General features: G+C 59.6%; 2 protein-coding genes across 4 annotated transcripts; one reads left to right on the forward strand and one right to left on the reverse strand.

Moving 5' to 3' along the window:
* Window positions 1-131: 131 nt before the first annotated feature.
* Window positions 132-6,949, reverse strand: TMEM198 (transmembrane protein 198). 2 transcript variants are annotated; one of them, XM_060152013.1, is made up of 6 exons: window positions 6,110-6,949; window positions 5,772-5,991; window positions 5,256-5,460; window positions 2,472-3,047; window positions 1,216-1,418; window positions 132-861 (listed from the first exon to the last, which is right to left on the reverse strand). In XM_060152013.1, exons 3-6 carry the CDS (start codon window positions 5,419-5,421, stop codon window positions 724-726), a joined length of 1,083 nt encoding a protein of 360 aa, XP_060007996.1. In that variant the 5' UTR covers window positions 5,422-5,460; window positions 5,772-5,991; window positions 6,110-6,949; the 3' UTR covers window positions 132-723. The 2 variants fall into 2 exon arrangements, with proteins under 2 accessions (XP_060007996.1, XP_060007995.1); XM_060152012.1 differs by having other exon boundaries at window positions 5,772-6,949.
* Window positions 6,281-11,269, forward strand: CHPF (chondroitin polymerizing factor). Of its 2 annotated transcripts, none has more exons than XM_060152010.1 (4): window positions 6,281-6,912; window positions 7,961-8,534; window positions 9,051-9,230; window positions 9,563-11,269. In XM_060152010.1, the coding sequence occupies exons 1-4, from the start codon at window positions 6,599-6,601 to the stop codon at window positions 10,820-10,822; spliced, it is 2,328 nt and encodes a 775-aa protein (XP_060007993.1). In that variant the 5' UTR covers window positions 6,281-6,598; the 3' UTR covers window positions 10,823-11,269. The 2 variants fall into 2 exon arrangements, with proteins under 2 accessions (XP_060007993.1, XP_060007994.1); XM_060152011.1 differs by lacking the exon at window positions 6,281-6,912 and adding an exon at window positions 7,364-7,451.
* Window positions 11,270-11,766: the final 497 nt, after the last annotated feature.

The following is an 11,766-nucleotide window of genomic DNA, read 5'->3' on the forward strand; positions in this document are numbered from 1 at the left end:
TATAAAAGATGTCAAACAGGGTGGGGTGGGGGGGAGACAGAAGCATGAGGTGTCCAGGGTGGCATGACCGACACCAGACATGCACCGTGCATTGAAGCCCCTCCCCCAGCCCCCTGCCCTGACCCAGCCCAGAGCAGCACCCGCCCACCCCCATTCCCTGCCACTGCCCTCAGGCTGGTGGCTTGCAGAGGACAGGGGACCAGGGTGAGGGCTGCTGCAGTTTGCCCCATGGACAAAGACAAGAAGTCTTAGATGAGTCTGGCTGAGAGGTGGAGGCGATGGGGGAGGAAGGTAGACCTCCTCCACTTAGACATGCAGGAGAGTAGCCCATGGGACCCCAGGAGTGGGAGAGGAGGCAGGGTCACCCTTGGAGAAGCCCTACCAGTCAGAAATCTAAGGCAGGGGTCCCAGTGTCCTCTCCAAGCCCACCCCTTCACGCACGCACACACAGGCGACACACTCACAACCCTGAGCACACCCCAGCGGGGCTCACACTCGCGTCCCTCAGGAGCCCCTCGGGAGCTTGGGAGGAGGCTCTCCCCTCAGGCCAGGCAGCCTGAGATAGGTCCTCCCTTCTGGCGGCCAGGCCATCCCTCTCCGGGGGGGGGAAGGAGACAGCCAAAGGCCACAGGGCCAGGTGGGCTGAGTCATGGCCCAGCGGGCCTCCCCAAGCTGGCAGAGCTGGTGACCGATGAGTGTAGGCGGGCAGGAGCAGAGAGACTGCTATACCCGCATGGGGGGCCCAGAGCAGGCCGTCAGCGGTCCCCGGGACCCGTACTCATAGTCCGCGTCTGTGGGCGAGGCCATGAAGGAGCTCAGCGAGCTCCCTGTCTGCCGGTCCCGGAAGCTCTGGATGTAGCTCTGTGGGAGAGTAAACACAGGTGTGAGAGTGCCGCTGCAGACCCCTGCCCTGAAAGCCACCCAGGCAGACATGCTCAGCCTATACTGTCACGAGCCTGAGACGTGTCATGGTCTGCTGTCGGACCAGGACCTCACCACACCCAGAGTCCACAGCACTGAGATGCTACCCCCTACTATACCTCATTAAAACTCACGCTCAGGACACCTCTCCCCAACCCATCAGGCTCCCAGTACAGGGGTTACGATGGGTGGACAAGCGCTAGGCCTTCTAGACAGTGACCAGCCCCTGGGGAAGGCCCAGTCCTGCTTGGACAGAGTCTACAACACTCCCTTCTCCCCACTCGGGGTGCTCACCGGGGAGAGGATGTCTCCGTTGAAGCGTTTGATGGGCACTGGCCTGCGCCGATAAGCAGGGTCAGGGGGCCCAGGCCTTGGAGGAGCCCGCGGGCCTCTAGCGGGAGGCCTTGGGGGTCTCTTCTTGCGCCGCTTCTCCTTGCGCTCTTCCTGCTGCCGAATCCTCATCAGCTGCACACGACGGCGCTGCCGGCTGATGACCACTGTGAAGGGGTGGGCGGAGCAGGGTCTCAGAGGCCCACGTGCCTCATCTCGCCCAAGCCTCCCTGTCCCTTCTAACCTGAGGGCTCCAGGCTCCCAGATTCCCCTCATCCGAAACCTCTCCTCCTTTACTTTCCTGGTGTCCCACCTCCCAGATGGGACTTCCCACAGTTCTTTTCTTCCAAAGGTCTTCATGGAAGATTCCTAGACTCTAGGTGCCTGCTTTCCAGCTGCTACCCCTCTCCCAGTCTGGAGCCATAGGTGACTCACCTAGACCAGCCATCATCATCTCTCGACTGGACAACTAAACTGCCTCCTCCATGGTTCCCCTTCTATGCTTGCCTTCCCTGATGCTTTCTACACTCAGCAGCCAGAATGAGCATCCCAAATGCTAAATTAGATTATATCCTCCCTCCTTTAAACCTCCAGTGGCATCTCACCACCCATCTAATGAAATCCAGAGTCCTCATCACGGCCCACGGCGCCCACACAATCGGCATCCCTCACCCACCACTCCTGCCCGACTTCCTCAACAGGCCAAGCTCATTCCCCTCGCCCTTGCTATTCCCTCTTCTCGAGCTCTTTGCATGGCTGGCCCCTTATCCTTCAGGTCTCTGCTTAAATGTCACCTCTTCCAAGTGACCTTCCTTGGCCACCCTGTCTGTATTTCACATTACTCTGCACGTCTCTTTCATATCACTCCACACAATGGGAATTATCTTGTTAACTTGCGTGTCTAGTGTCTGTCTCCCCCACCCTGAATGCAACCCCATCAGGGCAGGGGCCTCTTCTGTTTTGTCTCTGTTGCATCCCCAGTGCCTGGAATGGGCTTGGCGCAGAGCCGCTGCTCCATCTGTTGTTGTGGCAGGAATGGTGGCACTGAAGCTCCCGTCCCGGCACTGAAGCTCCCAGAGCCAGAGCCGGTCAGCTCTCTAACTCAGCTGAGGCCTTCCGCTGCTGGTGTGTACAGCTCCTTCCCCCATGCACCGTCACTCAGACCCACCCCCCTCAAGCACCCATTTCTCTCACACCCACCCTGGCCTGTGCCTCCTCACCTTCCGTGTGGGAGTCCCGCTCGGCGGTCACCCGCCACTGCACCAGAACGCCCATCAGGCTGAGCAGGGGCCAAAGTGCCAGCAAGGCCCAGCTCCGCCAGCAGAGAGGGGGCACGGGGGCGGCCCGCAGACGCTCCACCGCGTAGCGCCCCAGCAGCAGCAGCTCGGCAAAGTAGTCGGCAGCCGTGGCGATGAGCGCAGCACCCGTCACGGCAGTGGCCAGGGTGGTGAGCGGGCGGGGCCAGCGCAGCGTGAGCAGGGCGCAGAGCAGGCCGCCCCCCAGCAGCAGCCCCAGGGGGCCCCAAACAGAGCCTGGCTGGTAGTAGGGCGCGGAGCCCAGTAGGGCGGCAGCGGCGAGCAGTAGGCCGAGCAGCAGCCCTACCAGGAAGAGGCCCACGCTGCGCACCAGCATGGCCACCAGCCCGCAGAGCAGCCCGATGCCCAGCGCGATGCCTGCACTCGCCCCGGCACTCAGCTGCGTCTCCAGCACCCGCTCTCGGTAGCACAGCAGGAAGATGACCACCGAGCCAAACAGCAACCCAGTGAGGAAGAGTACTGCCTTGAAGCAGCGGTAACCTGGAAGCGAACAGCGGCTAGTGAGAGACCAAAATGAGGTCACTGGGCTGGAGGTAGGAGGTCAGAGGGGTCAAGGACAAGGAATCCCAGGGGAACCAGAGGCAGGACAGTAAGATCAGAGAATTGGGGGTCATTGGGGTCCTGAGGGCGGCAGTGAAGGGACCACTGGGGTCAAGGAAGATCAGAGAAACAGGTCATCGGGAGTCACCGGGAAAACAGACAGTCATTGAGATGAGTGTTGGATTTTTGAGATAGAAATAGATCACTGGAGTCAAGAGTGACTCAGTAATAGGGTCACTGGGGTCTTTGGGATCATAGAGGTCAGAGAGAGAGGCCACTGGGGTCACAAGTGGATCAGCAGTAGAGTCACTGGGCTCCTTAGAGAGAGATTGTTCAGAGCGATGAGGTATTTGGAAGTCAGAAAGAACTTGAGAGGTGAGGTCACACGGGTTCAGAAAGATGGGGTCTTTTCAGGTCAGGGGAATTGACAGATGTGGAATCACTGAGAGTATGAAACAGTTTCTGAGCGAGGGTAATATTGAAGCCAGAGAAATGGAATCACTGAAATCGTGGTGGGGGCAAACAGACAATGGGGTCATAGGGATTCCCCTATGTTAGGAGTAATAGAGGGAGTCAGAGGGATGGAAGGTAATGAGATAGCTGGGGGGTAATTAGGGGTCACTGGGCCTTACAAGGAGTCATAGGGGGTCAGAGAGGATTATCGGGGGAAATAGTGGTTGTGGTGTTTCAGAAAAATGGAGGTTATAGGGCCATTAGGCCCATTAAGGGTACCTGGAAGTGTGAGGGACTTGTAGATCCTGGAAAGCTGAGAAGATGGAAGTCAGAGATGGGGGTCAAAGGGTCAGGGAGAGCCAAAGAGAAAGGTCATAACGAGCAGAGTCCGTTCTAAGAATGAGGGGAAGCATTGGAGTCCAGGAGGTTCTGGGGTTGGAAAGAGGAGTAGGGCTTGCACAAGGGCTCAAAGAGTCCAAGAGCTCGAGAATGGGAGCCTCCAAGAAGGGTAGGTTGTCAGGGAAGCCCAGGAGAGGGAATGGCAGGCTGCACTGAGCAACTGTAGAGGGAGTGGGTAGGAATAGTGGAGGGGGCGAGGTGACACAGACTCCTTGGAGACCCAGAATGTGTCCTGAACCCTTAGAGGGGCTCTTCCCCCTGCCCACTCTGCAGTTGTTTGGTCCAGAGTCTGGGGGTGGAAGTGGAGGGACCATCTGGCTCCCATCCCTGCCTACTATCCAGCCATTCTAGGGGGAGATGTAAAGGCTGCCGAGCACAAGTCCTGCCCCACTTCTGCTCAACCTGGAACTCAGACCTCCAAGCCTCCTTTTCACTTCATCCAGTCACCTATAATGCCCTGCCTGGAGGCGTCCCTTGGATGCCCAGCCCATAAAGCTCTCTTTTACCTGAAGTTCTGTACCTCTTGCTGTAGAGTCACTGGGCACTTACTCCACTAGACCATCTGGCACCTTGGTGCAAATTATAAAATAGTTGTGCCTTCCTCTAGGCAAAACAGCCTTGTGCCAAGGTCTAGAGTTTGGCAAGTAGAGCATGGGCTGGATTTCAGCCCCCAGTTGCCTTTCCAAGTGAACTCCCTTGTGCGTCCTGGACACACAGCAGCCCCAATTACTGGAGGCTGACTCGTACACACATCTCCATGTGTGTGACTCTGATATGTATCATTTAGCTTCCTCTAATATGTATCACAGATGTGAATGTTCCAGAAGTCTCTTCTTCATCAGACAATATGCCCTGTGGTAAGGGACCATGTTAACTCACCCTCCTAAACGTTTTCAATGCCTACCTAGCACAGTGACCTAAACACACTTCACCACAATAGCTATTATTTATTGAGTGCTTACTAATTCTCACAGCGCCCCCGCCCCCCGTGTGAGAGAAATATCTTTGTTCCCACTGTTCAGATGAGAAAACTGAGGCTTAGAAAGTTCAATGTGCCCAAGGCATCATAATTAGTAAAGTGCAGAACCCGGTTCAAATTCACGCATGCCTAATTCAAAACCCTGTGTTCTCCAGGATCTACAGTCTAAATTATCTACAAACGTGTGGGATGAAAAAAAGAGAAACGAAACATAGTTCATGGTAGTGGTAAAGTTCTAAAGAAGGTTTGGGGTACCTCAGGAAAATAACTTGAGGAAACGGTGGGGGGCCCGAGTGAGGAATGAGATGGGGTCTCACCGAAGAAGCAGTAGATGACTCCAAACAGACAGCACATGATGCAGACGAGGGCTGGCAGTGCCTGGTACCTGCGCTCCAGGGGCTGTTCGCAGGGTGCACCCCAGAAGGCATCATCTGGCTCGGGGGGCAGCAGCTGGAACCGAAGTGTCGCCACAGTGCCCGGCATAGTGCTGGGAACAGTAGGGAGTCACCCTCCCACGTCAGCCTGACAGAGAGGAAGTTGGGGTCAAGGAGGAGTCCTGGGTCTCCACCAGGATGAGGGTGAGAGTAGGAGTGGAGAACTAGGGAAGGACACAGTGGACAAAGGAGTGGTGCACACATCACACAGCTCTGGAAGCATCCCTGAAGTAAGGGACAAAAGACAAAGGGGGGAAAGTGCCTGGCTAGAGGGAGCTGGGATGAAGAAGTTAAAAGGGGGACGGGGTTGGGGGGAGATGAGGGCAGTGTGCTGCCGGTGAGGAGGCAGCCAGGAGACTGGTCTGTGGGCGGCTAAATCTGGGATTGTCCAAGATCTACCTGGGCTGGAGGCGACCTGAGCTTCTGAGCGAAGGAGGCTCTCCGGCCGGGGTTGCCGGGCGCCAGAGGCTCCAGCTGACTGGTGTCCGGTAAAAGTCCGCGGTGAGGAGAAGGGGGCTGCTGAGCCGGACGGACCGGTCCCTGCGCGGCGGCGACGCCGCTCCGCCTCCGACACCGGCTGGCACTCCAGTCCCGCGACGTCCGGGCACTTAGGCTGGGCCTGGGGAAGGGAAAGGAGCAGGAGCAGGGGCTCGGGCTGCCCCAGAGCCGCGGCCCCATGCCCTGTGCCCGCCCGCGGCCTTTGGTGCTGATGGACAGCTCCGGCCTCTGCTCCTTACGTCACTCAGGGCGCACCATCCAGGCAGGGGCGGGCTGCTTCTGACGTCACACAGGACGCACCAACCACGCCGGGGGGAGGTAGGGGACTCCGCCCCCGACGTCTGCCTCTCCCGCACTGAGGAGGGGGCACTTCCGGGGGTCCTTCCCCTTTAACCTCCCCCTTCTCCTCCCTCTCCGGTAGCCGGAGCCCGAGACCCCACCCCGGGGGCGGGGCCCTCCCAGTGACACGTCGGACAGCGGCGGCCTCGGCTGAGGCTCCCGCGCCCAGCGCCGGGACCCGCGCGGTACCGAGCGGCGGCTGGAGGGCGATCGGAACGAGGCGCAGGAGATTCGGCTCGGGCCGCGGGCTCTGCTCGGCGGGGAGGGAGGGGGCCCGCCCGCTTGGCTCGGGCCCTCCGGATCCGCCCCCTCCCCGGTCCCGCCCCCTCGAAGCCTCCTCTTGCTGCTCTGGGGCTGCTCCAGGGCCGGGGGCCCGCGGTCCGGGCGCCATGCGGGCATCGCTGCTGTTGTCGGTGCTGCGGCCCGCAGGGCCCGTGGCCGTGGGCATCTCCCTGGGCTTCACTCTGAGCCTGCTCAGCGTCACCTGGGTGGAGGAGCCTTGTGGCCCAGGGCCGCCCCAACCCGGAGATTCTGAGCTGCCGCCGCGCGGCAACACCAACGCGGCGCGCCGGCCCAACTCGGTGCAGCCCGGAGCGGAGCGCGAGAAGCCCGGGGCCGGTGCAGGCGCCGGGGAGAACTGGGAACCGCGTGTCTTGCCCTACCACCCTGCACAGCCTGGCCAGGCCGCCAAAAAGGCCGTCAGGTAGGGATCAGACTCGCCAGCCCCACCCGCTGGGAACCGGCTGGGACGGACGCGCAGTGGAGGCCGCCAGGGGCTGGGTCAGGCCCCGGAAGGAAGGGTCTGACCGGCCAGGAAGTCGTTGGGCCCCGATAATTTCCGACGGCCCTGCTTCCCAGGGAGGTTTGGAGCCCATCTGAGGCCTCTCTGGGCCCCATCCAGGCCCGGGCAGAACTTGCCCGCCTCTGCCCTAAACCTGCTTGACCCCATGGACCCCCCCCCCCGCCAAAGGTCCTCATAGCTCCCTGGCTCAGTGTTAGGTTTAGAGAAATGACTAGTATATAGAGTGGGTGCACAGAGAGAGGGAAAGAGAAAAGAGAGAACTAGGATTACCTGTATCTCTTGTTCCTGGGTGGGCACCTGGGGGGGGGGCGGAGGTTTGTGGGAAAAGGGTGATGTACCCATTCCATTAATGCCTCTCTGCCTTTGAGTTGAAATAATTTCTCCGAAGTAACACCGAGTTCAAATTCCAGTTCTGCAACTTACCTTCTGTGTTACGGAGGGTAAGTTACTGCAACCCCGACCCCCCCCAAACACATTCACTACATCTCTATGCCGTTTATTCTGTTACATCATTTATGTGATGTATTTGTGGTATAATGGCATATTATTTAGAAATTAGTGTATACATGATGTGTGGAGCACCTATATGCCAAGCATTTGGCTAAGTGCTTTAAAGAGATACAATCAGCCCCATTTTACAGATGAGGCTACCCAAGACTCGGATGGGTTTAATAACTTGCTCAAGGACTCAACCACTAAGTAATGAAACAGGGAATCAGACCCCAAATATATCTCTCATATCTGCATGGATAATGCCATCTCCCAAAAGCACTATGGTAAGGCCAGTATTTCACTTAAATGCTCGTGATCCCTGGGGGAGAGTTGTTATTCTATCTTAAATGAAACAGGCCCAAAGAGGACATGACCTGCCGGAACCTGTGTATGCTGCCCTCTACCTGCCCTGTTGTCTTTTTAGTAACCTTGTGCCATCTTCTTCCCCCACCCCCAGGACCCGCTACATCAGCACAGAGCTGGGCATCAGGCAGAGGCTGCTCGTGGCGGTGCTGACCTCACAGGCCACGTTGCCCACACTGGGCGTGGCTGTGAACCGCACGCTGGGGCACCGGCTAGAGCGTGTGGTGTTCCTGACAGGCTCGCGGGGCCGCCGGGCACCATCGGGGATGGCCGTGGTGACGCTAGGCGAGGAGCGGCCCATTGGGCACCTGCACCTGGCACTGCGCCACCTGCTGGAGCAGCACGGCAACGACTTTGACTGGTTCTTCCTAGTGCCCGATGCCACCTACACGGAGGCGCACGGACTGGCTCGCCTAGCTGGCCACCTCAGCCTGGCAGCCGCTGCCCACCTCTATCTGGGCCGGCCCCAGGACTTCATTAGTGGAGAGCCCGCCCCAGGCCGCTACTGCCACGGTGGCTTTGGGGTGCTGCTGTCACGCACGCTGCTGCAGCAGCTGCGCCCCCACCTGGAGGCCTGCCGCAACGACATCGTCAGTGCGCACCCGGATGAGTGGCTGGGCCGCTGCATCCTCGATGCCACCGGGGTGGGCTGCACTGGCGGCCACGAGGTAGGAAGATAAGCCACCCCACTGGTGCCTCTTGTCTGGACGTGTGCACTTCTCCCTGAGAGGCAGAGGGGGTGGTTGGAGATATGGGCCTGGGTTTCCATGCAGTTCTGTCATCTTCTATCCCTGTGACCTTGGGTAAATTACTGAATCTCCTGAGCCTCGGTTTCCTCATCCATACCAATGGAAATAATTTTTTCTCAGGGTTGTTATAAGGATTAGAAACAATAAGGGAGGCTTGCACACAGTAGGTGTTTGGTGTTGGCCATTATTATTTTATTTGAGCCCCTGGACAGCTCTGAGATAGGATGCATGCCCGTTTCACAGATGAGCTAGCAGAGGCTTGCTCAGGGTCACACAAGCTCACAACTGGTCACGGTAGACTGAAGCCCACAGAATTCTGACCCCAAGTCCACAGCAGGTCATAGGATAGAGGGATGAGACACAAACTATGGGGTGGGGTGGGGTCGGGGGGGGCGACTGTCCCCTCATGTTTCCCACTTCCCTTCCTCTCCCCAGGGAGTCCATTATAGCTACCTGGAGCTGAGCCCTGGGGAGCCCGTGCAGGAGGGGGACCCTCGTTTCCGCAGTGCCCTGACAGCTCACCCTGTCCGTGACCCTGTACACATGTACCAGCTGCACAAGGCTTTTGCCCGAGCTGAACTGGAACGCACATACCAGGAGATCCAGGAGTTACAGGTATGGTCTAGGCTGGAGGTGGGGGGGTGAGGGCATCCTGAGAGGTCTCAGAGATCCCAGGGAAATACAAAATTAGCACAAGAATCACAGAACAAACCTGCTTCCCAGTCCCTGTCTGCTTCTACCTTTTCTCTGGAGCCTCTCCAGAGACCCCCGTTTAACTCTTAGGCTGCCTCCATCTGGGGAAAGAATAAGGGGGGGCCCTGGGCGGGCAGAGGTTGGCAAGGGACTGGGAACCTGTCCTGAGTGGCACCTTCTGCCTGCCCAGCCCCCCAGCTGTGTGCTGGCCCCTGTGGTCTATGCCTCGCTCATGGCCTGTTCCTCCAACCCAGTGGGAGATCCAGAACACCAGCCGTCTGGCAGCGGATGGGGAGTGGGCAGCCACCTGGCCCGTGGGCATTCCAGCACCGTCCCGCCCGGCCTCCCGCTTTGAGGTGCTGCGCTGGGACTATTTCACAGAACAGCATGCTTTCTCCTGCGCTGATGGCTCGCCCCGCTGCCCGCTGCGTGGGGCTGACCAGGCTGATGTGGCCGACGTTCTGGGGGCAGCCCTGGAGGAGCTCAACCGCCGGTACCACCCGGCCCTGCGGCTCCAGAAGCAGCAGCTGGTTAATGGCTACCGACGCTTCGATCCTGCCCGGGGTATGGAGTACACGCTGGACTTGCAGCTGGAGGCATTGACCCCGCAGGGTGGCCGCCGGCCCCTCACCCGCCGAGTGCAGCTGCTACGGCCACTGAGTCGCGTGGAGATCTTGCCCGTGCCCTATGTCACCGAGGCCTCGCGTCTCACCGTGTTACTGCCACTGGCTGCAGCCGAGTGTGACCTGGCCCCTGGCTTCCTGGAGGCCTTCGCCGTGGCCGCACTGGAGCCTGGCGATTCTGCAGCAACCCTGACCCTGCTGCTACTGTATGAGCCACGACAGGCCCAGCGGGCGGCCCACGCCGATGTCTTTGCACCTGTCAAGGCCCGTGTGGCAGAGCTGGAGCGGCGTTTCCCCGGTGCCCGGGTGCCCTGGCTCAGCGTGCAGACAGCCACACCCTCACCGCTGCGCCTCATGGATCTGCTCTCCAAGAAGCACCCACTGGACACGCTGTTCCTGCTGGCCGGGCCAGACACGGTGCTCACCCCCGACTTCCTGAACCGCTGCCGCATGCATGCCATCTCTGGCTGGCAAGCCTTCTTTCCCATGCACTTCCAGGCCTTCCACCCGGCCGTGGCCCCACCCCAGGGCCCGGGACCCCCTGAATTAGGCCGAGACACAGGCCGCTTTGATCGCCAGGCGGCCAATGAAGCCTGCTTCTACAACTCCGACTACGTGGCGGCCCGAGCGCGGCTGGCGGCGGCCTCGGAACAGGAGGAGGAGCTGCTGGAGAGCCTGGATGTGTATGAGTTGTTCCTGCGCTTCTCCAGCCTGCACGTGCTGCGGGCGGTGGAGCCCGCGCTGCTGCAGCGCTATCGGGCCCAGACGTGCAGCGCGCGGCTTAGCGAGGACCTGTACCACCGCTGCCGCCAGAGTGCGCTCGAGGGCCTCGGCTCCCGCACCCAGCTGGCCATGCTGCTGTTCGAGCAGGAGCAGGGCAACAGCACCTGACCCCGCCCTGCGCCCCTGAACCCTGGCAAGGCGGTGCCCCGCCCCGCTCTTCCCCAGCCACCCGGAGCCACCTGCCAGCCTCGCAGGACAGGGCTGGCCGCAGCCTCAGACCCCAGGGCAGCCCGCTGGCCCCCTCTCTGTGGCTTGGGGGACCCTTGGGCTTAGAGCAAGCCCTGGAAGAGGTACCCTTGGAGCCACCCCTTTCTGCCCCAAACCCGGTCTCCCTGCCCTCTTGACGCTGCTGATTCAGGCTGTGGCCTCCGAGTATTTATGCAGTGCAATCTGCCTGACGCCAGCCCCACCTCCTAGGGTCCCCTGGGGGGCTGGGCTGTAGATGAGTTGTTGGAGAAGCGGGGGAGCTGAGAGAGAAGGGGCGGTGTCTCCCAACTTCTCTCCTCGGCAGTCCTGATGAAGCTCCCTGCCTTTAATAAACTGGCTGAGTGTGGACTAGTGGTTCTTTTTTTTTTTTTTTTTTAATATTTATTTGGCTGCACTGGGCCTTAGTTGCAGCACATGGTATCTTCATTGTGGCATGCGGGACTTTAGTCATGGCGTGCGGGCTCTTTTAGTTGTGGCATGTAGGATCTGGTTCCCTGAACAGGCATCGAACCCAGGCCCCCTGCGTTGGGAGCACGGAATGTTAACCACTGGACCACCAGGAAGTCCCGGCTAGTGATTCCTGAGTTTTTGAAAGGCAGGCATGGGGACAGGGAGGGCTTTGAGGACGGAGGCTCCTTGTCCTGGCTGGGGCCTGCATTTCCTTTTCCCAGGGACCAAGTCATGCATATGCCCAGCCCCGCCCCAGCTCCCAGCTTAGTCACATACACACACAGAGAATTCTTTATGCCTCTTTATTCCCAACTTTGTCAGCACTTTATAAAACCAGACTGGAGGCAGAGAGGCCTGAGAAGGCCCCCTTCCCCACCCCCAAGCTCAGCCAAGTT

Source organism: Lagenorhynchus albirostris, chromosome 6, assembly GCF_949774975.1.
Source record: "Lagenorhynchus albirostris chromosome 6, mLagAlb1.1, whole genome shotgun sequence".
NCBI lineage: Eukaryota > Metazoa > Chordata > Mammalia > Artiodactyla > Delphinidae > Lagenorhynchus > Lagenorhynchus albirostris.